The following is a 24,373-nucleotide window of genomic DNA, read 5'->3' as shown; positions in this document are numbered from 1 at the left end:
CTCCCGTCCTCCACCCTGATTGCTACACCACCGGGGGGGCTGGCTGCAGCATGGCTTGTTTCCTCGTGCCCTGTAACCGACCACCTAGAAACACATGTTTGATTCTCACTTCTTCTGGTCACCGGATACAACACAGGACAGGGGCTGTGCCAGCAGCTTCTATTTCCTCCCTGTCCAGTAGCTAGGGGGCAGTGTGGCCTAGTGGACAGAGTTCTGGATTAGGATGTGAGCAACCTGCGTTCTGTTCTGGGCTCTATCACTCATTTGCTGGGTGACCAAGTCACTTTGCCATCCCGTGCCTCAGTTTCCCTAGCCGTAGCCTGAGGATGGTGATACTGACCTCCTCTGCGAAGCACTTTGAGACCTGCTGATGAAAGGCACCACCTAAGAGCTAAGTATGGTGGCTGGGACCTGCCATTCTGGGTTTTTGGTTCAGGGCCCATCGTCCGAATGCGCCTGGCCTCCCCGATTGATAGGTCAAAGGCCAGCAGGGCCCACGGTGACCTTCTGGAGGGCAGAAGGCAGAGACCCTGGCCGAGGGGTTCAGCTCTGGGGGAGCTGGAGCGGCTCTGTTAGAAAAGCAGCCGGGCTGGCTGGCAAGGCTCCAGGTGCGGGAGATACCCCACGCTCCAGGTGAGCAGTTCCAGTGATGAATTACCCTCCGGGTTAACAATGTGCGTCTCCTTCCCCGGCTGGGTTTGTCGGGCTCCAGCCTCCCGCCCTGGGATCTGGCTCTGCTTCCGTCTGGCAGCGTGCAGAGCTGGAGAGGTTGGTCCGTCCCTGTTCTTCCCTGGCCCGTCCCACTCGGGTGGACCTCCGCTGCTGAGGAGACAAGATGGGAGGCCGGGCGCTCCCTTGGCCCGCACCCCGCCGGCTCCCCTGGGTTCGCGAGTGCAGACCCTGGAGGAACAGCCCAGGTGTGGAGGCATTACAGCAGCTGTCACAACTTCTGCTTTTGTGGTGACTGCTCTGTCTCCGGGCCTCTCTGCACTGCAGCCCGTGAGGTATAAATCGCAGCCTCCGTCTTTCCTTTGCATTTGGGGCTGGGGTTTTGCAATGCCGGTTCCTCCTGACTCAGTATAAAGCGGCTGCCGGGGAGGAGTTCTGGGCAGGACGCGGCGAAGGTGGCAGCTGACAGAAGGTAAGGCGACGCGCTTGGCTTTCCTTACAGACGGGGGAGGCGGGGGGTTAGTATAGTGATTCCAGGTGAGGTCCCTTTGCACTGTACCCGAAACATTTATAGCCAGGATTTTGCTGGGGAGGAGGGAAACGAACCATCCCCTTGAAGCTCTGTGCTCGTGTCCCCTGCGTTTTAGGAAGAGGCCTTGTCAGGTTCTGTTTTGTGGCTGCTGGATTCGTGTCCTGCAGCGAACGCGTCCCATGGGCCAGTCACACTCGCGGCACAATTAACATCAGAACATCAGAGCGGCCAGACTGAGTCAGGCCAATGGTCCATCTAGCCCAGGGCCACTAGCGGAGTGTCAGGGAAAGCAGAACAGGGCAATTTTGGAGCCGTCCCACCCCTGTCTTCCCCTCTCGGCTTCTGCCTTCAGCCCTGTACCTATGTGGGACGTCAGTGGCGCGTAATATCATGCTGGCCCGGTGCACCGGGGGGGATCTCACCCCCGGCTGTGGCTGCTGCCCCAGGGCTCTCAGTCCCCGCAGGAGATCTCCCCGCCAGGGCTGGAATATCGTACTGCCTGGCTTCAGCCTTTTCAACATGAGCCGCTGCTCTTTTCCCCCGGCTGTGGTTATTCCCCCCCAACAGCCTGTGTTTAAGAACGTGCCCCAGTGTCTGTCCGTCTTGTGGGGCGGGAAATGGACAGCGCCAGATGAGGTGTTTACACGAGCCAGTCAGCTCAGCTGTGTGCTGGGCGGGGCTGAGGGTCCCATCCTGCACAGAGACCCTTCCCTGGTGTGGCGGGGAGCCCTGTGCATGCGGGGCCGGGTGCAGGATTAACACGAGCCTTCAAACAGTTACACGTCCATTTCGTGCATAAAGTGACATTGGGCCCAGCCTCCTCTGCTGCCCCGACCCAGTGAAGCCGTGTGGTTCTGGGCTGGGAAATGGGGGAACCTGGTTTTAGGGAGCCCAGGCAGGGGAGCCCCCTTCCGGCCTGCCCCATCCCTGTCCTGGGGGGGCTCCTCATGCCCGGTGCTCAGGGAAGTGGGGGCGAACACGCTCTTGGCTAGGAGCCCCTCACAGAGTGCCCAGCGCCGTGGGTCCCAACGGGGACTGCAGGGTGCTGGGGCAGCAGGAATATGAAAGAGCAAATCCTCTGCCCTGCGGCCTTGGGGGAGGCTTCCCCACGCAGGCCCCAGCGCGGAGCTGGGCCCCCTTGGGCTGCGGTCCAGGATCGGGCCCTGCTGTGAGCTCAGTAACAGGTTATTTTAGGGGCACAGTATTTCCCCTCCCCTCTGGCTCCTTTCACTCCCTGCACCTCACCCCCACGGTGCCTCCCCAGCCCACAAACCATCCCGGGCGGCTCCCCTGCCTCTGATGGACGCCCCCCATCCCGTCACACAGCACCAAGGTCTCCTGTGGCGTTAGAACCCCCCCAAGTCTCTCCAATCCCCTGGGCGCTCGGTCCCCACCCCCCGCCAGGCCTGCGGATGACCCCTCCCTGAACCGGGGCTCCCCCGGCTGCCTTCCCCGGCACAGACAGTCAGGGCTTCCTGCACGGCCGGCCAGTGCTGGGGATTAAACCTGAGCTCACCCAGCAGCGTCCCGCCGGCCCCCAGCCTGGCCTGGGCACCAGCAAAGGGCTTATTTCACAGAGATGCTGTGGGACGTATTCGCCCTAATGGGTTAACGAGAGCTGAGATCTTACATCAGGCTGCAGGTTCCTCCTGCTGTCGGACACTGCCCGGTCACTGAACCGTTGCCCACCTCCCAGTCCCGTGCATTTCTCTTCCTCCTCCCCGGCGTGGGAGGCGGTGCCGTGATCTCACGTGGACACACGGGGAGCTGAGCCAGAGAGGCTGGGGAGCAGAGGGATTGCTGCTGCGTTTCACAAGAGTCCTGCAGGACCAGCCGCTCTCAGCCCCAAAGAGAAACTGAGGCCTAGCGCCGCCGGGGCTCCGAACTTCCACTGCTTTCAGGGGGAGCCTGTCCTGAAATCTCGGCACCTGTGAGGAGCTGGGCGGAAGTGACTTCACGCAGGTACCTCTACGCTGAGGCGAAAGACCCGCACCCTGGCTGTGGCTGGCCCCGGCTGGCAGGGCTGTAAAACTGCAGTGTAGACGTGTGGGCTCGGGCCGGAGCCCAGGCTCTGAGACCCCCCCTCGCGGGATCTCAGGAGGCGGCTCCAGCCCGAGCCCGAGTATCTACACTGCAGGTTTTAGCCCGGTGGCCTGAACCCCACCAGCCCAAGTCAGCTGAGCTGGGCTGAGACTCCGTGCGGTGGGGTTTTTATTGCCGTGTGGACGTAGCTACAGTGTCTATGGGAGTTTAATCTGACCCTCTGTCTGCTGGCTAGTCAGGCTGAACAGCTTCAGAACAGGTGAAATTCCCGCCCCACCGCCCCGTGCAGCAAGTCCTGTGTGCCTGCCCCATCTCCGCTTAGCCCTATTTCACAGCGACCAGTGGGACCCAAACTTTTCCTCTCCCCCCATCCCCCCGTAATGGGATGTGTCCATGCCCTCCCCCTCCCCCTCCCCCTCCCCGTCCCGGGAGCGGAGCAGGGGCCGGGAGCAGGGACCAGGGGCTGAGAGTGGGGACCGTGGCCAGGAGCGGGGTCTGGGGGCTGAGAGGTGGGGCTGGGAGGAGAGCCAGGGCCGCAGCTGCAGCCGGGGTGGGGCTGGGTGGCGCTCCCTTCACAACCCCTGTGGGGGCTGGCCCAGGCCCTGCTACCCTCCCCCGCATGCTAGGGGGCACGGCCCAGTTTGGGGACCCCTGTCCCAGACACAGATGTGAGCGCTAACAGACTGGGGGAAGCACCCACACAAGGTCACAGAGAACTCAAGAGCGGGCGTGTTCCGTTATCTGAGCCATGTTACTGACAGTGATTAAATCTCTGGGGTATTTTCACCACGGTTTGAGGTCAGTTTGGAGCAGGCGTCTCGGTAATGGCTCCTGAGATCCAGGACCGCTGAGAGGCGACGTGCTGCAGCTTCCTGTCTCCGGCTCCTTCCTCGTACATCTGGTTCAGCGATGGCCTTTACGCTTATCTCTTTATTAGGGTGCCCAGACAGCAAGTGTGAAAAATCGGGACGGAGGTGGGGGGGAATAGGAGCCTATATAAGAAAAAGACCCAAAATTTGGGACTGTCCCAATAAAATCAGAACATCTGGTCACCCTCCTCTTTATACCTATAGTCCTCGTTCACACACAAAACAGAATTCATTTACACAGAACATTTTAAACAGGAACATCACGTTGCAATGCACAAGGAAACAATCATTGCATTCCTTGACTTGTTTTCAAATGCTAAACCTACAGCAAAGTAGTGACCTTAAAACATCTGTTACTGCCTTGAAATCAGCCCAGACACAGATTCCGCCTGATGCATCTTTACCAAATGGCCCAGTAGGCTGTTCAAAAAGGGTGGCTGGCAGGAAATGATCAAATTATACACCAATACATTTAATACACGCTACATTATTATTTCATTATTCTTTATTTTTAATTTAAAATGATCCAAAATGCAAACATAAAATCCTACAACTACATATCCTCCTTTTGACCCCGTAGGAACAATTCTTGAGTGGGTCATATTTTATACCATTATTTTATAGCAATATACTGAGAGACAATTTGAGCTGGTGGTTGTAACTTAACAAACTTTTTTTTTTATTTAACAGCACATACAACACATTCCTAGCAAGCAAACACAGGACAATATTAACACAACTAGTAATGGGTGAAACACAATAGACAATAGAGGTTTTTACAGGACCAGCCTGTAAAAACGTCGCACCAATGGTAGGCTGGCAGGTTTTTTAGACTTAGCAATTTTTAGCATGTTTTTATTGGCGTGTGATATCTGAATGACATGCTGCCCTACATCCCTCTGTGTTTGTTGTAAAAACTGAGTTACCTTTTTTAGTTTGTTCTATACACATGTTCCCAGTGATGTGTCCTTGCTGCATAGTTCTGTGGTGACCGGTAGGGACAAGCACACCCATTTTTGAGGGCTTTATTTCGTACACCCTTCGGTATTTAATATATATATATTTTTAGCTTATTGACCTATAACCCAGGGTAGTCAAAAGGATCCATGGTCAATTTGGGGAACGAGCTTCCTTTTTATATTTTGATTTTTACAGATTGTTGGTTACAGGCTGTCGGTGAGCAATTTATTACAATTTTGTTTTTACAGCTTGTTGGCGAGTACAATTTATACCAATTTTTATTTTTACTAATAGTGGATTTAACAAGACTTTAACTGGATCACTGTGAGTCGCAAACAATTTTGGCGTCTTTATTTTAATCGGGGGACCGCTTTCGAATGCATATTCTCTGGTCCAGGTTCTGGTGCGTGTGTCCGGGAACCAAAGGGTCGGTTCACTACTGGGTATTGGACAGTATCCCGCAATAACTGTTAGTGTTGTTCCTGTCTTAACAGGCTTATTTTACTGATACGGTAATTGTGGATAGCTGGACCTCCAGGTGGTATTCCCATAGAGACCCTATTTCCCAGAGGTTTGGAATTCCTGTGGTGCTGATAAGGTGAATCTTAAGTCCGACTTCCCCTTCCCAGGCAGGCAGATTGGTATTTCCTAAGGGTTTTAGGAGCTGGCTAATATTTTTATCATATTTTTACCATGAGGATCACTGGATCGCGGGTCGGAATTCATGACTGGTTGGCAGGGGAGTGAATTATTCCTTAAATACTGGCTTATAAGGAAGGCTACATTTTTTTTTCACGATTGCTGTAATTATCTGGGCACTGAAGGTTCCCAGAAGCAGGTAAAGCCAGACCTTACACTGGAGTCTGATTTTGGGTGGATTAAAATGGTGGTGGCTATGCAGCGCCTCATGCTCAGGTTCCGGGATGTTCTTTTCTGCAAAGAATTTAAACATCAGCTATTTTGTCCCTCTCAATAAGTGCCTGTCTTATTTTTAAAGTTGTCAATTTGTCTTCCTTTAACATTTCAATAGGGGCGTGTTGCAGCCTCCTGGTGCGTTTGCGTCTGTCTCCAGTTCCTTCCTCATACATTGAATTCAGCGATGGCCCTTACATGTATCTCTTTACATTCCTCATTCACACACAAAACAACATTAATTTACACCAAACATTTCAAACAAAAAAAAGTTTGTTTTTAAAAAGTTGCACTGCACAGGAAAACAATCGCAGCATTCTTTTACTTGTTTAAAAATGCTAAACCTACAACAAAATAGCCTTAAAACATCTGTTACTGCCTTAAAATCAGCCCAAACACAAATTCCAACTAATACATCTTTGCCAAATGGCCCAGTAGGCCATTCCTTTGTGCTATTAAAAAAAAATAGCTAGGAAAATATAATCAAATTATACATCACTACAGTTAATACACGCTACTTTCTTATTTCACTATTCTTTATGTTTGTATTTTGTATAATTTAAAATAAAAAATAAAATCCTACTACTACATGTGCACCCACTAGCTGTGTCATAGGTCTCACCAGAGAGAGAGAGAGAAACAGCCAGTTCCCCTCCCCCCTTCCCTCTCTCCAGCCTGCTCTGGAGAGATTACACCGAGTCAGATCCTTGACTCAGCACAAAGAGGGACTCACCTCCCCCTCTCCTTCCCTTGAATCTCCACAAGAGAAGAAATTAACCAAGTCCAAAGAAAAGAATTGATTAAAGAATAAAAAAGAGAAAGTACACTATCTCTGTCACACCAGGATGCAACAATATACAGGGTCTAAACTTATCAATCTCTGGAGAGAATCCCCCTCCCCCTTTCTTTCTCAGTGAAAGCAAAGTAACAGCAAACAGGAATAAAGAATTTCCTTCAGCAAAACACACAATTGCAAATATAGAAAGCAATTCAAAAGACTAATTTGCCTTTCTAATTAATACTCACTATTAAATAGTAGAAACTACTCCAGGAGAACTTGGAGACATGACTGGTCTCTTTTAGATCCAAAAAGAGAACTCTGAGACAAACAAAGAAAACACAGACAAAGGCTTCCCTCCACAGAGATTTGAAAAAATCTTGTCTCTGATTGGTCCTCTGGTCAGGTGGTCATCAGGTACTGCATGTTAACCCTTTACAGGTAAAAGAGACCTTAACCCTTAATGACAGGTTTCAGAGTAGCAGCCGTGTTAGTCTGTATCCGCAAAAAAAACAGGAGTACTTGTGGCACCTTAAAGACTAACAAATTTATTTAAGCATGAGCTTTCGTGAGCTACAGCTCACTTCTTCGGATGCATAGAATGGAACACACAGACAGGGGATATTTATACATACAGAGAACATGAAAAGGTGGAAGTATGCATACCAACAGGCAGAGTCTAATCAATTGAGATGAGCTATCGTTAGCAGGAGGAAAAAAACTTTTTGAAGTGATAATTAAAATGGCCCATAGAAGGTGTGAGGAGAACTTAACATAGGGAAATAGATTCAATTGGTGGCAAATGAAAAAAGGTTGAAAACCACTGATCTAGAAAACATGGCCTGTGAGGGAAGATTGAAAGAATCTGGGTTTGTTTAGCCTGGAGAAGAGAAGACTGAGGGGGACAGGAGGATAGGATGATGCTGGAGCGCATCATCAAAGATTTACAACCTCTCCTTAGAGATGATCCCTCACTCTCACAGATCTTGGGAGACAGGCCAGTCCTCGCTTATAGACAGCCTCCCAACCTGAAGCAAATACTCACCAGCAACCGCACACCATACAACATAAACACTAACCCAGGAACCTATCCTTGCAACAAAGCCCGATGCCAGCTCTGTCCACATATCCATTCAAGTGACACCATCATAGGACCTAATCACATCAGACACGCCATCAGGGGCTCATACACCTGCACATCTACCAACGTGATATATGCCATCATGTGCCAGTAATGCCCCTCTGCCATGTACATTGGCCAAACCGGACAGTCTCTACGCAAAAGAATAAATGGACACAAATCTGACATCAGGAATCATAACATTCAAAAACCAGTGGGAGAACACTTCAACCTCTCTAACCACTCAGTGACAGACTTGAAGGTGGCAATTTTGCAACAAAAAAACTTCAAAAACAGACTCCAAAGAGAAACTGCTGAACTTGAATTAATATGCAAACTAGATACTATTAACTGTGGGTTAAACAAAGACTGGGAATGGTAGGGTCATTACACTAATTGAATCTATTTCCCTATGTTAAGTTCTCCTCACACCTTCTATGGGCCATCTTAATTATCACTTCAAAAAGTTTTTTTCCTCCTGCTAACGATAGCTCATCTCAATTGATTAGACTCTGCCTGTTGGTATGCATACTTCCACCTTTTCATGTTCTCTGTATGTATAAATATCCCCTGTCTGTGTGTTCCATTCTATGCATCCGAAGAAGTGAGCTGTAGCTCACGAAAGCTCATGCTAAAATAAATTTGTTAGTCTTTAAGGTGCCACAAGTACTCCTGTTTTTCTTAACCCTTAACTATCTGTTTATGACAAGGTGTGATGGTGGCTCCTGTCCCCGCCCCATGGGAGTGGGGCTGGCACCCCTTGCATGCCCCCGGGTGCACTGCAGGGGACCAGCTGCCTAGCGATGCCCGTTGCCATCACATAAGGAAACAGGAAGGTGCAGGGAGGGCTGAAAAAAGACCAAGTCTCTACAATCGCTAGCGTCAGCAGAAACAAGTTCTCGTTTTTATTTTGGGTGAGATGCATCTTCCCCTCCCCGGCCCTTGGGATGGGGGGATCCCCTCACTGCAGGTAACCCCACCTGAAGCCTGGCCAAGAGGGAGACCTCCCTCCCCTTCATTCTCTGGGTTGCCATGTTCTCCCCACAGCAGGGCAGAGGCCTGGGGGCTTTTCATTCTCTTAGCAATGATCAGCTTGTCTGGGGCGACGCTTCCCACAGAGGGGCTGGGTGGAGCCGGCTCCCACACCATCAGCCACAAGGCAGCGCTCCTGGTGCAGGAGTGGCTGGGTCCGGTTCTCGAGTGGGAGAGGATTAAACGCCAGGCGGAAGGGTTTGAACAGGTGCCCAGGAATTGAGGGGGTAGTTTTGGGGTGGAAGGGCTGGGAAACACAGGCTCAGGGGATTGGGGGATAGCATTGGGGGACTCTCCAGACATGAGTCAGGCAACCGAGGCTTAAGCTGCGTCCGCACTGCAAAAACCCTTGTCTTGGACCCGCGTCACAGTGGGACTTGGACTGGGACCAGCTTCTCCGCATGGCTCCTTGAAGGAACCTTATCTCTGTCGTTGGTTCATTCCCTAGTCTCCCCTAAGAGCCTCCTTGGCTTTACCTCGCTGCCGTCAGGTAAACTGAGGCACGCAGGACACTTACAAAAATAATACCTATAACTCCCTCCTTCTTCACAGTAATTAGCCACAGGACCAACCCGCCTAGGGGCGGGGTGGATTTTCCAACACTTGGAGTCTTTACATCAAGTGTGGATGTCTTGCAAAAAGATCCGCTCAAGCTCAGATAGAAGGTCTGGGCTGAATGCAGGAAACCCTGAGGGAGGGTCTCTGGCCTGGGCTATGCAGGAACTCAGGGTAGATAGTCAGAGTGGTCCCTTCTGGGATTCCAACTGCCATCCCAGTGGGACCCCAGGGCAGGACCGTGCCACATCGGGCTGCAGAAGAGCTGGAGAAACCGGATCATCCGTGGCTCAGTGTTGCTGCTGCGCCATTTCCAGGGCGATAGCTCCGTTGTCACCCATTCCTCCTCTGCTTTCCAAGCAGGGCCGGCTCCAGGCACCAGCCGAACAAGCTGGTGCTTGGGGCCGCAGATTCCAAGGGGCGGCATCCCGCCGAATCCCTTTTTTTTTTTTTTGCTTCCTTCCTCCGCCCTTGCAGGTTTTTTTCTTTTGGTTTGATGCTCCCGCGGCCCTGCAGTGGGCAGCGCGCAGAGGAGGGGAGCTGCTGGGAGCGGTGCCAGGTCTGCAGCCAGCCCGACACGCAGACCGCGTCCTTCCCTGCCTGCCCCCCGGAGCGGCGGGAGGGGCCGCATGGCGAGCGCCCCGCTTAAGGAAGCCCTGGCCCCCCCCTTCTCTCTCTCCCCCCCCCAGCTGGGGTGTGCACTCCGCTGCCCGGGGTCTGCAGGGCTGGGAGTCCCCCTGCCCCCCCCCCCAGCTGGGGTGTGCACTCCGCTGCCCGGGGTCTGCAGGGCTGGGAGTCCCCCTGCACCCACGCTCCCGCCGCCCCGCAGGGATTTTTTTTTGTTTTGTTTTTTCTTCCCTTCGCCGCTCTGGCCGGCCGGGCAGTTTGTTTTGCACCCAACCGCCCTTTGCTGCTCCGGCCAGCAGGTTTGTTTCACCCCGCTGCTCTGGTCGGCAGGTTTGTTTCACACACACACACACACACACACACCCGCTGCTCTGGTCGGCAGGTTTGTTTCACACCCCGCTGCTCTGGTCAGCAGGTTTGTTTCACACACACACACACACACACAGTGATTTCCCTACACTTTTCCCAACACCCCCCCCAGTTTTGTGAGCTAGTTACATACCAATTTAGTGACTGTTTGGAAATCTGAATTTAAACTGAAACATTAATACACACTTTAAAAGCTTATCCAGTGTATGAAAAAATATGTGTATCTGAAAAAGTATAATAGATTTGAAAAGTATGAACATAGACTAGCTTCCTTGCTTCCTTATACAGCTGTTTTTTATGACAGTGTCAGTGCATTCATTTCGGTGATGTTGGCCAACCTAATAATTTCAAATGATGATTTGTAAGCGAAGTCTAAATGAGCTCTCCCTGACAGCTAGTGATGAGCTGGGGGCTAAGGCTTCAGGGATAGATTATATTTACATTCACACCTAATCTAGCTAGGTATCCAGCAAACAGAGCTGTGTTGTCCAAGTGATAGATTTTGGCTGGGGTTGGGTTACAAACCACTTGAATGTGGCGGGAAGGGGGGATGAAATGTTGTTCTTATTGATGAATAAAGGGCAGTAGAACTGTACTTAGTCTGTGATGTGGAACTTAGTCAACTTGTGGAACTCCTTACCTGAGGAGGTTGTGAAGGCTAGGACTATAACAATGTTTAAAAGGGGACTGGATAAATTCATGGTGGCTAAGTCCATAAATGGCTGTTAGCCAGGATGGTAAGGAATGGTGTCCCTAGCCTCTGTTTGTCAGAGGATGGAGATGGATGGCAGGAGAGAGATCACTTGATCATTGCCTGTTAGGTTCACTCCCTCAGGGGCACCTGGCATTGGCCACTGTCGGTAGACAGATACTGAGCTAGATGGACTTTGGTCTGACCAGGTACGGCCTTTCTTATGTTCTTATGATTTGAAGGCATCAAGAGAGAGGGTGGGGACCTGTCCCTCTCCACTGTTTAAAGACAGAGCTGATTAGGCTCCATAGAGAGTCTTTTGTTCTGTTAAGTGACCACTGCAGCTGAAATCACTGACAATCAGGTCTAAGTGCTTAGTCCTGTTGTGGGGACAGTGTTTTTGTGTAAGAGACAGCCCAGACTGCACTAGCAGCGAGGTTCCCGCACTGAGGGCTCAGCTGAAATCACTGAGAGCTGGTGGAACCTCAAGAGACCAACTCGCAGAGGTCACAGTGGTAGGTGACAGCAGAAGGTGACTGTGCAGGGCCATTGGCAACAGAGTGGTGGAGTGAACGGTGGCACAACGAACAGCCATGGCCAGAGCGAACTGTGCCTTTTTGTCCCCCACCTGGAAGATGTACTCACGTGAAAGCACCTCTGAACTCTGAGTCTCCACTGACCAAGGACAACACCGGTGAGTGGAGTGCGGTGGAGGGAAAAGTGAGGGGCATGTTAAATAAACATTTGTTTGTTGGACTATATTTTAGTCACTTTGCTCCAGAATGCTGGATTTGTGACTGGGAATGGAAACTTATATAAATATGTTTCCCATTAGGCCAAGATTTTTAAAATGCAGTATTTGCCAAGGTTGTTATCTCACATTGTTGCTATCTTGGGAGGTCATTATGTTGGGGAGTTTCTGTACTAAACATTTTTATTATAATTAATTTTTACATAAGAATGGTCATACTGGGTCAGACCCATGGTCCATATAGCCCAGTATCCTGCCTTACAACAGTGGTCAAGGCCAGGTGCTTCAGAGGGAATGAACAGAACAGGGAATCATCAAGTGATCCATCCCGTTGCCCATTCCCAGATTCTGGCAAACAGGCTTGGGACACTCAGCGCATGGCGTTGCATCCCTCTCATCCTGGCTAATAGCCACAGATGGACCTGTTCTCCAGGAATTTATCTAGTTCTTTTTTTAATCCTGTTATAGTTTTGGTCTTCACAGCATCCCCTGGCAAAGAGTTCTCTGGGTTGACTTTATATTGTGTGAAGAAATACTTCCTTTTGTTTTTTTAAAATCTGCTGCCTATTAATTTCATTGGGTGACTGCTAGTTCTTGTGTTATGTGAAGGATTAAATAAAATTTCCTTATTCACTTTCTTTGCACCAGTCAAGATTTTGTAGACCTCTATCATATCCCCATTAGTCATCTCTTTTCTAAGCTGAAAATTCCCAGTCACTTTAATCTCTCCTCCTGTTTCATACCCCTCATCATTTTAGTTGCCCATCCCTGTACCTTTTCCAATTCCAATATATATATTTTTAGGATGGGTGACCAGATCTACACACACTATTCAAGGTGTGCATGTACCATGGATTTCTATAGAGGCAATATGATATTTTCTGTCTTATTATCTATCCCTTTCATAATGATTCCCAACATTGTTTGCTTTTGTGACTGTTGCTGCACATGGAGTGGATGTTTTCAGAGATCTACAGTGCTCCTGTTCTTTTTAAAAAAGCAAACAGAATCACTGAGTGGATGTTTTCAGAGAAATATCCACAGTGATTCCAAGATCTCTTTCTTGAGTGTTAACAGCTAATTCAGACTCCTTCATTTTGTATATATAGTTGAGATTGTTTTCCAATGTGCATTACTTTGCATTTATCAACATTGAATTTAATTTGCCATTTTGTTGCCCAGTCACCCAGTTTTGTGAGATCCCTTTGTAGCTCTTCGCAGTCTGCCTGGGACTTAACTATCTTGAATAGTTTTGTATCATCTGCAAATTTTGCCACCTCACTGTTTACCCATTTTTCCAGATGAATATGTTGAATAGGACTGGTCCCAGTACCGACCCCTCAGGGATACCACTATTTATCTCTCTCCATTCTGAAAACTGATAATTTATTCCTACCCTTTGTTTCCCATCTTTTAACCAGTTACTGATCCATGAGAGGACTTTCCTCTTACCCCATGATGGCTTACTTTTCAAAAGTCAATTTAAATTAAATACTTTTTTTTAAAATGTATATTTTTTTAGAAATCTAGACCTGTTATGTATTTTGGTGTAACTTGCATTATTCTTATGTTAAATTTGCATAATCCTAACAAAACATTTACTTTATTCATATCTCTTTTATATATCTCATTGGTCCTCACACACCCCCTGTAAATTCGAACACCCCCCCTAATTTCAATTCCTGGGGAAACCACTGCACACACACACACCCCGCTGCTCTGGTCGGCAGGTTTGTTTCACACACACCCCCCACTGCTCTGGTCGGCAGGTTTGTTTCACACACCCCCTCTCCCCCCCGCTGCTCTGGTCGGCAGGTTTGTTTCACACACCCCCCCCCACTGCTCTGGTCGGCAGGTTTGTTTCACACACCCCCTCCCCCCCCCTGCTCTGGTCGGCAGGTTTGTTTCAAACCCCCCCGCTGCTCTGGTCGGCTGGTTTGTTTCAGGTCCCCCCCCACTTCGCTGCTCTGGCCCCCACCCCTTCATTGCTACGACCGGACCGGCCAGCAGGTTGGTTTCCTCCCCCCCCTTGCTGTTCAGGCTGGCTGGCAGGTTCGTTCTCCCTCGCCCCTTCGCCGCCCCGGCCGAGTGGCAGGTTTGTCCCCCCCACCACGCCCTCCGCTGCTCCGGGCCCCCGTGCAGGTGGGGTTTTGTTTGTTTGTTTTGTGGCTTGTGGCAGCAAAAAAGCCAGAGCCACGGAAACGCGCCTGCTGCCCTAAGGGCACAGACTGCCCCCCTCCCCCCCGCCCAGGGCGGCAATTCGGCGCGCTGCTTGGGGCGGCGAAAACTGTAGAGCCGGCCCTGTTCCCAAGAGCCAGGATGCAGCACAGACCGCTAGGCCCGTAGCTCCAAAGGGGTACCCAGGGGGACCAGCCCTACAGCCCTGCCCGTGCACACGAGCAGTAGTGCACAAGGGAAATGAACGGCTGTGTCTACAAGTAGACCCGGCTGCCCTCAGAATCCCACCTGTTGTGCAGGTGCAATCGACTCTTGATGCATCTGCGGGCCTAGACGCAGAGAATCACAGAGGTGTAGGGCTGCAAGGGGAGGTCATCTAGTCCAGTCCTCTGCACTCAAGGCAGGACTAAGTATTATCTAGCCCATCCCTGACAGGTATTTGTCCAACCTGCTCTTAAAAATCCCCAGTGATGGACATTCCACAACCTCCCTGGGCAATTTATTCCAGTGCTTAACCACCCTGACAGTTAGGAAGTTTTTCCTAATGTCCAACCTAAACCTCCCTTGCTGCAATTTAAGCCCATTGCTTCCTGTCCTGTCCTCAGAGGTTAAGAAGAACAATTTTTCTCCCTCCTCCTTGTAACCTTTTATGCACTTGAAAACTGTTATCATGTCCCCCTCAGTCTTCTCTTCTCCAGGCTAAACAAACCCAGTTTTTTTTCAATCTTCCCTCACAGGCCATGTTTTCTAGATCAGCGGTTTTCAACCTTTTTTCATTTGCGGACCCCTAAAAAATTTCGAATGGAGGAGTGGACCCCTTAGATATAGTCTGCGGGTCCGCGGACCACAGGTTGAAAACCACCATCGAGACCTTTAATCATTTCTGTGGCTCTCCTCTGGACTTTCTCCAATTTGTCCACATCTTTCCTGAAATGTGGCGCCCAGAACTGGATGCAATACTCCAGCTGAGGCCTTATCAGTATGGAGTAAAGTAGAAGAATTACTTCTCCTTTCTTTCTTAGAAAATTCCTGCTAATACATCTCAGAAGGACGTTCGCTTTTTTTGCAACAGTGTCACACTGTTGACTCATATTTAGCTTGTGATCCACTCTGACCCCCAGATCCCTTTCCGCAGTTCTCCTTCCTAGGCAGCCATTGCCCATTGGTGTGTGTGCAACCACACACCTTCCTTCCTACGTGGAGCACTTTGCATTTGTCCTGACTGAATTTCACCCTATTTACTTCAAACCATTTCTCCAGTTTGTCCAGATCATTTTGAATTTTAACCCCATCCTCCAAAGCACTTGCAACCCCTCCCAGCTTGATATCATCTGCAAACTATATACGTGTGCTCTGTATGCCTTTATCTAAATCACTGATGAAGATATTGAACAGAACCGGAACCAGAACTGATCCCTGCGGGACCCCACTCGTTATGCCCTTCCAGCCTGACTATGAACCACTGATAACTACTCTCCTGGAACAGTTTGCCAGCCAGTTATGCACCCACCTTATAGTAGCCCTGTCTAGGCATGGGATGTGTCTTGGGCACCTAGCTTTTGCAAATCTGGCCCTTAAATGGGAAGGGTTTGAAAGCACCTGCGAGCAGAGGGATGAGGGTTTGGGAGCATGTCTTCACCACCAGAGGGCTTGAAAGGTCAGTTTTTGGAAAGGGAGCTCAGATCCTGAGCACTGTTCCATGGCAAAACCTAACCGTTGGTTCAGCCCTGTGAAATCTGGCGGGTCCATCAATATTTGGCTGGAGGGTCATGAGCCACGATGGTGTGATGTGTAACCGACTGAGGAGCGGGTGTTACATAGTCCCTGCTGGGTCAGTCTGCAGGTGATCTGAGTCTGTAGCAGCCTCCTGGGCACAGAGGGTGGCTTTAGAAGTCCCCAGTTCAATCCCTGGTCTATCAACCCAGATCACAGACTATCAGGGTTGGAAGGGACCTCAGGAGGTATCTAGTCTCACCCCCTGCTCAAAGCAGGACCAATCCCCAACTAAATCATCCCAGCCAGGGCTTTGTCCAGCCTGACCTTAAAAACCTCTAAGGAAGGAGATTCCACCACCTCCCCAGGGAACCCATTCCAGTGCTTCACCACCCTCCTAGTGAAATAGTGTTTCCTAATATCCAACCTAGACCTCCCTCACTGCAACTTGAGACCATTGCTCCTTGTTCTGCCATCTGGTACCACTGAGAACAGTCTAGATCCATCCTCTTTGGAACTCCCTTTCAGGTAGTTGAAAGCAGCTATCAAATCCCCCTTCATTCTTCTTTTCTGCAAACGAAACAATCCCAGTTTCCTCAGCCTCTCCTCATCAGTCATGTGCTCCAGCCCCCTAATCATTTTTGTTGCCCTCCGCTGGACTCTTTCCAATTTTTCCACATCCTTCTTATAGTGAGGCCTCATCTGGACACAGTACTCCAGATGAGGCCTCACCAATGCCAAATAGAGGGGAATGATCACATCCCTCGATCTGCTGGCAACACTCCTACTCATGCAGCCCAAAATGCCGTTAGCCTTCTTGGCAACAAGGGCAAACTGCTGACTCATATCCAGCTTCTCGTCCCCTGTAACCCCCAGGTCCTTTTCTGCAGAACTGCTGCCTCGCCACTCGGTCCCTAGTCTGTAGCAGAGCCTGGGATTCTTCCGTCCTAAGCTCAGGATCCTGCACTTGTCCTTGTTGAACCTCATCAGGTTTCTTGTGGCCCAGTCCTCTAATTTATCTAGGTCCCTCTGGACCCTATCCCTACCCTCCAGTGTATCTACCTCTCCCCCCAGCTTAGTGTCATCTGCAGACTTGCTGAGGGTGCAGCCCACGCCACCCTCCAGATCATTAATGAAGCGATGGAACAAAACCAGCCCCAGCACCGACCCCTGGGGCACTTCGCGTGATGGGAGCAGCTGTCACGTGAGAACCTGCTGGGGCAGTTGCCCTTTATCATCAATATTTCTCTAGGGCTGTAAATGGACAGAAACTGTAGCTGTTACCAGAGCCCCCACCCCCCCAAAGCAACGACAGACCAAAGGGGGGGGGTTGGTTTATATTCCCCACCCCCCTTCTCTGCCTTTTTTGCTTTCTCCCCTTTATTAAGGGGCAAAAGGGAAAAAGAAAGAGAAGTGGGGGGAGGGTCCAGTTCTGGGTTTTGGGGGGGAAATGAAAAGCCCCCCCCCATTTTCAGGGAAAGCCCTTTTCCCGTGGAGAACAGTCTGAAGGAGAAGAGGGGGAGCAGCTTTCCTTGCCGAGCGTGCGGTGCTCAGCCCGGGGGAGGGGCGCTTAAGCGGGGGTCCGTGCAGCCCCTGGCACAACCAGCTGCAGTCTCAGCTGGCGTCTCTGGGGGTTTGCATCATCCGCAGAATCAGCATAACCAGCTTGGCAGTCAGGCACACCGGCCCCTTGCCCCGATCCAAACACCCCCACACTTGAAAAAAGTTTGGATCTGGGTCCAGTCTGGAACATGCCGTCTCAGCCCATCTCTGGCTTTCACACTTGCACGGTATGGTTCCCACAGAGGGTTAAAAAGTAGGGCTGGATCCCCTGATGCTGTGAATTGGCCTCCTGGCCCACACAGAGGGCAGGGTGGCTTGTAGCAAGCCAGCTTGTTTGCCTGGCACATCACACTCCGTTGGCAAGTATTGATCTGGCTGGGGAAAACGGCTAACTGGGTTCTGCTGAGTCAGTGAGACAGGTAACACAAAGGGAGATAGAGTTGAGAGAATCTAGGGTGTGGGCTGAGCAGCCCTGAGGGAGGAACCGGACGTTTATTTTCTCTCCCTCTTGTTTTCTGTGCAAATAAAGCCAAATTCCACCCTGGGGCGAGTGCGGACGGTGCAGAGAACGGGGCCTGTGTCTGAGGGCAGGTTGAGAAAGGCTCCCGTTTCCTGTTACACAAAATTGCTCACCGGAGGTAACGTGCCTGACTTGTTGTCACTGATTTCCCCGTATTGCTGCAATGTTGCCACTGAAGATATTTACCGGAGTGGCCCCGCAACGAAGGGTCTGACTCATGTTCAGTGACTCTGAGAACTTGCTACTCGGGATGGATGGTGCGATCCGTCGGGCGGGACCTGAGTACTTTACAATGGGCAGTTGCACCCCTGTTTGCCGAGCAAGGGCTGCCTGCTCTGCTCCGCGGATGGATGTCCCCTGTGCAGCTTAGGGGCAGGTTTTCTTGAAAATGTAGCTGCCCGTTGGTGGCTTTTCTTGATCTCATGCCTGCAGGAGATGGCAAATAATTTATATTTGTCTTCCCACTTAGATCATAGCAATGTAGGGAGTAGGGAGAGGTTGTCTGGCCCAGCCTCCCACGCTGGATTAAGTATCCCCAGAATCGTAAAGAGACCCAGGAAAGAGGGGGAAATGAGACGTGCTTCGTTTGGGGTTTTTTAATCATGTATCAAGAAGGCCTAAACGATTGTTGAAAAAGGTGGTGGTTTGCGTGTTTTTTAAAGTTAGAAACTCGGGTTTTTTCTACCCTGGGAGTCTATGGCTGTCGGGCGAACTAGTGACATGATGACATCACAGGGTATGAGAGACTGAAAGCTGCACCCACCAAGCGGGGCAGGATTTCTACTCAGCCTGTTTGCAGATTTCTGTGTGTTAAGGTCTCTTTAACTCCAATGTCCAGTGCACACTTGGGAGAAAGGACTTCTTTGTTAAAAGGTGGCATATAGGTGCCCAAAACATTTATTTAAAAAAAACATAACTTGGCATTGCTCCCCAAGCCCTTTGGCGCTCCTGCTAGCGTAACAATATCTGTCTATATGAGGTCATCTTTTAAAATCATCACGGTCGCAGCCCCTTTTATCTAAGAAGACTCAAAGCACTAATATCAGTGCACACGAGGGTGACCAGCTCTCCCGATTTTATAGGGACGGTCCTGATATTTGGGGCTTTTTTTTATATGGGCTCCTATTAACCCCCCCCGTCCTGATTTTTCACACTTGCTATCTGATCACCCTAGTGTGCACCCATCTGAATGTCCCACAGCCCAGTGCTGGAACTCTGTAGCCCCTCCCCTTTCTAGCCACATAGACTTGTAGGACCGGAAGAGACCCCAAGAGGTCATCTAGTCCCGTCCCCTGCCCTCCTGGCAGGACTAAGGATTATCTAGACCATCCCTGACAGACATTTGTCTAACTTGCTCTTAACAATCTCCAGTCTGTGGCACTCTCACTGCTGGACCATCCATCCTTTCCCTCCGTGGTTTATAGCTGGAGCATCTGCAACAGTTAGAGCCCGTCCTTAACGTGGAAAATGTTCTGGGACAAATTCCCTGCTGATGGGATTCAGCAGAACTCCCCGGTAGCCGTGTCAATTTGCTTTAGCAAATCTCTTCGGTTGGTTTAACAAGTCTCTGGGGAATTCAAACATTGAGCCAGCTCTGCAGCCGATCGAAATCAATGTAACATAAGCACAGGTTCTGTCTTAACCATCCGGTAGCATTGAATAGTGAAAACGAGACATCTGCTCAGAATTCTATAGCCTGATGATTTAAAAAATAAACGAGAGACAAGGATCTCGTTCGCTATTCAACTGTGTAGGTTTTAAAGTAATTTCTTTAGAACCCCGTTGATCTGTTCCTGATTACATTCTATACAGGGCTTTTTCCATAAGGGTTGGAAAGACCAGAAACTTGAATCCATCCATCGGTTTATCTAGAACATAAGAATGGCCAGACTGGGTCAGACCAATGGTCCAGTATCCTGTCTTCCGACAGTGGCCAATGCCAGGTGCTGCAGAGAGAATGACCGGAACAGTTAATCATCGAGTGACCTATCCCGTCGCCCACTCCCAGCTTCTGACAGTCAGAGGCTTTGGGACACCTACGATATGGGGTTGCACCCTGACCCTCTGGGCTATTAGTCATTGGTGGGCCTATTCTCCGTGAACGATGTTCTTTTCTGAACTCTGTTATCATTTTGGCCTTCACAACATCCCTTGGCAAGGAGTTCCACAGGTTAACTGTGCCTTGTGTGAAGAAATGCTTCCTTTTGTTTGTTTTAAACCTGCTGCCTGTTCATTTCATTGGCTGTCCCCTGGTTCTTTTGTTATGTGAAGCTGTAAATAACACTTCCCTAGGAGACTCAAAGAGCTTGGCTTGTTTAGCCTAACCAAAAGAAGGTTGAGAGAGGATATGATTGCTCTTTATAAATATATCAGAGGGATTAATATTAGGGAGGGAGAGGAATTATTTAAGCTTAGTACCAATGTGGACACAAGAACAAATGGATATAAACTGGACACTAGGAAGTTTAGACTTGAAATTAGACGAAGGTTTCTAACCATTAGAGGAGTGAAGTTCTGGAACAGCCTTCCAAGGGGAGCAGTGGGGGCAAAAGACATATCTGGCTTCAAGACTAAGCTTGATAAGTTTATGGAATGGATGGTATGATGGGATAGCCGAATTTTGGCAATTGATCTTTGATTATCAGCAGGTAAATATGCCCAATGGCCTGTGATGGGATGTTAGATGAGGTGGGATCTGAGCTACTACAGAGAATTCTTTCCTGGGTGCTGGCGGGTGAGTCTTGCCCACATGCTCAGGGTTTAGCTGATCGCCATATTTGGGGTCGGGAAGGAATTTTCCTCCGGGGCAGATTGGCAGAGGCCCTGGAGGTTTTTCGCCTTCCTCTGCAGCATGGGGCATGGGTCACTTGCTGGAGGATTCTCTGCAGCTTGAGGTCTTCAAACCACAATTTGAAGACTTCAATAACTCAGACACAGGTTAGGGGTTTGTTACAGGAGTGGATGGGTGAGATTCTGTGGCCTGCGTTGTGCAGGAGGTCAGACTAGATGATCATAATGGTCCCTTCTGACCTTAAAGTCTATGAGTCTATGAGTCTAGTCTTTTTCTCCACACCAGTCATGGTTTCATAGAACTCTACCGTATCTCCTCTTAGTCGTCTCTTTTCCAAGCTGGAAAGTCCCAGTCTTATTAATCTCTCCTCATACGGAAGCTGTTCCATCCCCCTAATCGTTTTTGTTGCCCTTCTCGCTATCTTTTCCAATTCTAACATAGCCTTTTGGAGCTGGGCCGACCGGAACGGCACGCAGTACTCAAGGTGCAATGAGGCATTCACGGTGTAAAGCATCTGGGTGCGCACACCTTGACTACTGCGTACACCTGGAAACTGCTTATCCTGCCTCAGTCACTGTTGTTTCTGAGGCCCAGCCTCTCAGAGATAGTTAGGTGTGTAACTCCTATTGGGTGCTTTCCAGATGCTTATGGGCTGAACCTCCCAAACACGTCTAAGGGACAGGGAAGTGCAGGGCCGCCCAGAGGGGGGGGCAAGTGGGGCAATTTGCCCCAGGCCCCCACGAGAGTTTTTCGGGGCCCCTGGAGCAGGGTCCTTCACTCGCTCCGGGGGCCCCGGAAAACTCTCGCAGGGCCTGGGCCCTCTGAGCTTCTCCCACTGCGGGTCTTCGGCGGCAATTCAGCAGCGGGGAGTCCTTCCGCCCCGGGACCCGCCGCCATAGTGCTGGGTCTTCGGCGTCAATTTGGCGGGTGGGATCCCCTCTGCCAAAGACCTCAGCCCCCCTGAATCCTGTGGACGGCCCTGGGGAAGTGAACCCATGACAGGGGGCACCAGAATTGGGGGAGGGCGGGGGCAGGGGTCATCGCCCCCCAATTTTAAAAAGTGGGAGCGCTATGGCTGTAAGGGCAAGCAACAGCGGGGAGGGGACAGAGAGGAGTGAGTGGGGAGGGGTCTTGGGGGGAGAAGTGGTGCCAGGGTGGGGCCTTGGTGGATGGGGCAGCACCGGGGGGGGTAGGGGGCAGGGCCACAGTTCGGGCACCAGTGGCCTCTCCCACCTTTAGGGACCTTCCACTGCTCCTGACCCACGGCCGCGTTACCAGCCAGACGATTCGCACAGGGTCTGTGGCAGACCCAGGAGCTGACCGCGGCTCTCTCGCGCTGTACGTGAACAGCTGGGTCAGGACACGGGGAACATCCGGCTTTCGATGGCTTGCTGAGTTGTGTTCTCTCCCCCCCCTTATCACCCGAACAGGCCCAGAGCGATTCCTCCAGCATGGGTGACTGGACGTTCGAGGGCGATTTCTCTGACCTCTTCAAAGGCTACAATTACACCGACTACAACACCGCCAACCCCAGTGCCGCGGCCGCCCCGTGCAAGCCCGACAGCCTGAACATTAACAAGTACGTGGTGGCGGTGGTCTACTGCCTGGTGTTCCTGCTCAGCCTGGTGGGCAACTCCCTGGTGGTGCTGGTGATCAGTTACAACCGGCAGAACCGCTCGGTGACCGACGTGTACCTCCTGAACCTGGCCATCGCAGACCTCCTCTTCGCACTCACCCTGCCTCTCTGGGCCGTCTACCGGGCCCACGAGTGGATCTTCGGCACCTTCATGTGCAAAGCCATCTCGGTCCTGCAGGAGGTCAACTTCTACAGCGGGATCCTCTTGCTGGCCTGCATTAGCGTCGACCGGTTCCTCGCCATCGTCTACGCCACCCGGGCAGCCACCGAGAAGAGGCACTGGGTTAAATTTGTCTGCTTGGGCATCTGGGTTTTCTCCATCGCACTCTCCCTGCCCATCCTCCTCTTCCGCGAGGCCTTCCGGGCGCCGCACGGCGGCTTGGTCTGCTACGAGCGGATTGGGGAGGAGAACACGGCCAAATGGCGGGTGGTGCTGAGGATCCTGCCCCAGACCTTTGGTTTCATCCTCCCCTTGCTGATCATGCTCTTCTGCTATGGGGTCACGGTGAAGACCCTCTTCCAGACCAAGAACAGCCAGAAGCAGAAGGCCATGAAGGTCATCTTGGCTGTGGTGCTGGTCTTCTTGGTCTGCTGGCTGCCCTACAACATCACGCTGCTGGTAGACACCATGATGAGGACCCGTGCCATCGCTGAGACCTGCCACCGGCGGAACCAGATCGACGCTGCCCTGTCTGTCACCCAGATTCTGGGCTTCACGCACAGCTGCATCAACCCGCTCATCTATGCCTTCATCGGGCAGAAGTTCCGAAACAGCTTCCTTAAGATCCTGGTCTACCATGGTCTTGTCAACAAAGAGTTCGTCTCCCGCTACGGACGGGGGTCCTCCTTTGCCTCCACCTCTGGCAACACCTCCACCACCCTGTGACGGCCACACGACTCCTCCACTCACCGGGGATAGCATCCCACCTCTGCTAGTGTCCATGGCCAGCCTCAGCTTCTCAGGGTGATCAGGACCATGCAGATTCTTCTAGCACTATAGCCTCAGTTTACCAAGCCAACCAACACCATCCAAACTCTTTTACCCAGCATAGATCATTATGCAGATTACAATTATGCAGAACACAGCAGCAAAAAGAAGCTACCTCTTACAGGGATAATGCTATGAAGATCTTTCAACCCCTCCCTGCAGGATAATCAGATTGTTCAACTGCCCATCTCAGCCAGGTCATGCCCATTAAAAAAATAAATAACAACTCCAGACAATCCAAGACTGCATTTCTCTACGCGGCATCCCGAGTTCCCAGTCCCCTCGCACAGTGGGGTTAGGAACGACATCAGAAAAACTTCCTTTCCCTCAAAGGCGTGTGAAACGGAGAGTCAGAGTGCGGGGTGGAGGTAGCCGTCAACGTTAGTGGCTATAAACTAAGACTGGAGATATATCGTGCTAGCAGGAATATTGTCCTTAACTCTGCCCTTGCAGCTCCATCAGCCTTTTACATGCATTTTGCATATTTCACATGGAGAACTGAGTATGGTTCTATATATTTTTTTAGGTGCAGAATTGAAAAATGTAATTTACCAAACCTTCCTTGCGTAACTGTGGTCATCCCAACATTGGATTTGCAATCATTCGTTAAGACACTAAGAGATGCTGGTTTAATGGGAAGGAGAGTGCTTCATGCCCTCGTGGAACAGGAAGGATTAGGGGGTGTATGAATGTTAGCTTTACATCTGTTGACTGTACCATGAACATGGAATCGTTTTCCTGAGCAGACGAGGATTGCTAGTTGGACGGGCTTCGATAGCTATGCTGATATGTTACCACGATAGGCACTGTAGTGAAACCGTAGCTAGCTGGAGGGTCAGAGGTTTGGATGAATGCTTGATATTTGAATTGTCGAAGTGTCTTTATATTTGTGCACAGTTATGACCTCTGGATAAATTAGAACAAGGCAGGAAAGTTGTTTTTAAAATACAGTTGTGACAAAAGTTCCACGCAGCTGCAATAAGGTTTACTTTCAGTTTTAGTGGTGAAAACCTGGGCTTGTCATCAGCATTTTTCACTTCTAAAAATATAGCTAATAAACTCTTGACTTCTACAGT

At 50.6% G+C, this 24,373-nt stretch overlaps 1 protein-coding gene across 3 annotated transcripts; it reads left to right on the top strand.

Moving 5' to 3' along the window:
• The first annotated feature begins 1,044 nt into the window (after positions 1 to 1,044).
• LOC120374289 (C-X-C chemokine receptor type 2-like) lies at positions 1,045 to 24,373 on the top strand. Of its 3 annotated transcripts, none has more exons than XM_039493697.1 (2): positions 1,045 to 1,141; positions 22,104 to 24,372. In XM_039493697.1, the coding sequence occupies exon 2, from the start codon at positions 22,125 to 22,127 to the stop codon at positions 23,193 to 23,195; it is 1,071 nt and encodes a 356-aa protein (XP_039349631.1). In that variant the 5' UTR covers positions 1,045 to 1,141; positions 22,104 to 22,124; the 3' UTR covers positions 23,196 to 24,372. The 3 variants fall into 3 exon arrangements, with proteins under 3 accessions (XP_039349631.1, XP_039349634.1, XP_039349633.1); XM_039493700.1 differs by lacking the exon at positions 1,045 to 1,141 and adding an exon at positions 3,142 to 3,163 and having other exon boundaries at positions 22,104 to 24,373; XM_039493699.1 differs by lacking the exon at positions 1,045 to 1,141 and adding an exon at positions 17,550 to 18,000 and having other exon boundaries at positions 22,104 to 24,373.

The sequence above is a fragment of the Mauremys reevesii genome, linkage group 11 (genome assembly GCF_016161935.1).
Source record: "Mauremys reevesii isolate NIE-2019 linkage group 11, ASM1616193v1, whole genome shotgun sequence".
Lineage (NCBI taxonomy): Eukaryota > Metazoa > Chordata > Testudines > Geoemydidae > Mauremys > Mauremys reevesii.
The sequence above is the reverse complement of the archived record's forward strand: the minus strand, read 5'-3'. Positions and strand labels throughout refer to the sequence as shown.

Excerpts from the sequence above, each read along its gene's own strand:
- LOC120374289 (XM_039493700.1), top strand. The coding sequence starts at position 22,125 with ATGGGTGACTGGACGTTCGAGGGCGATTTCTCTGACCTCTTCAAAGGC.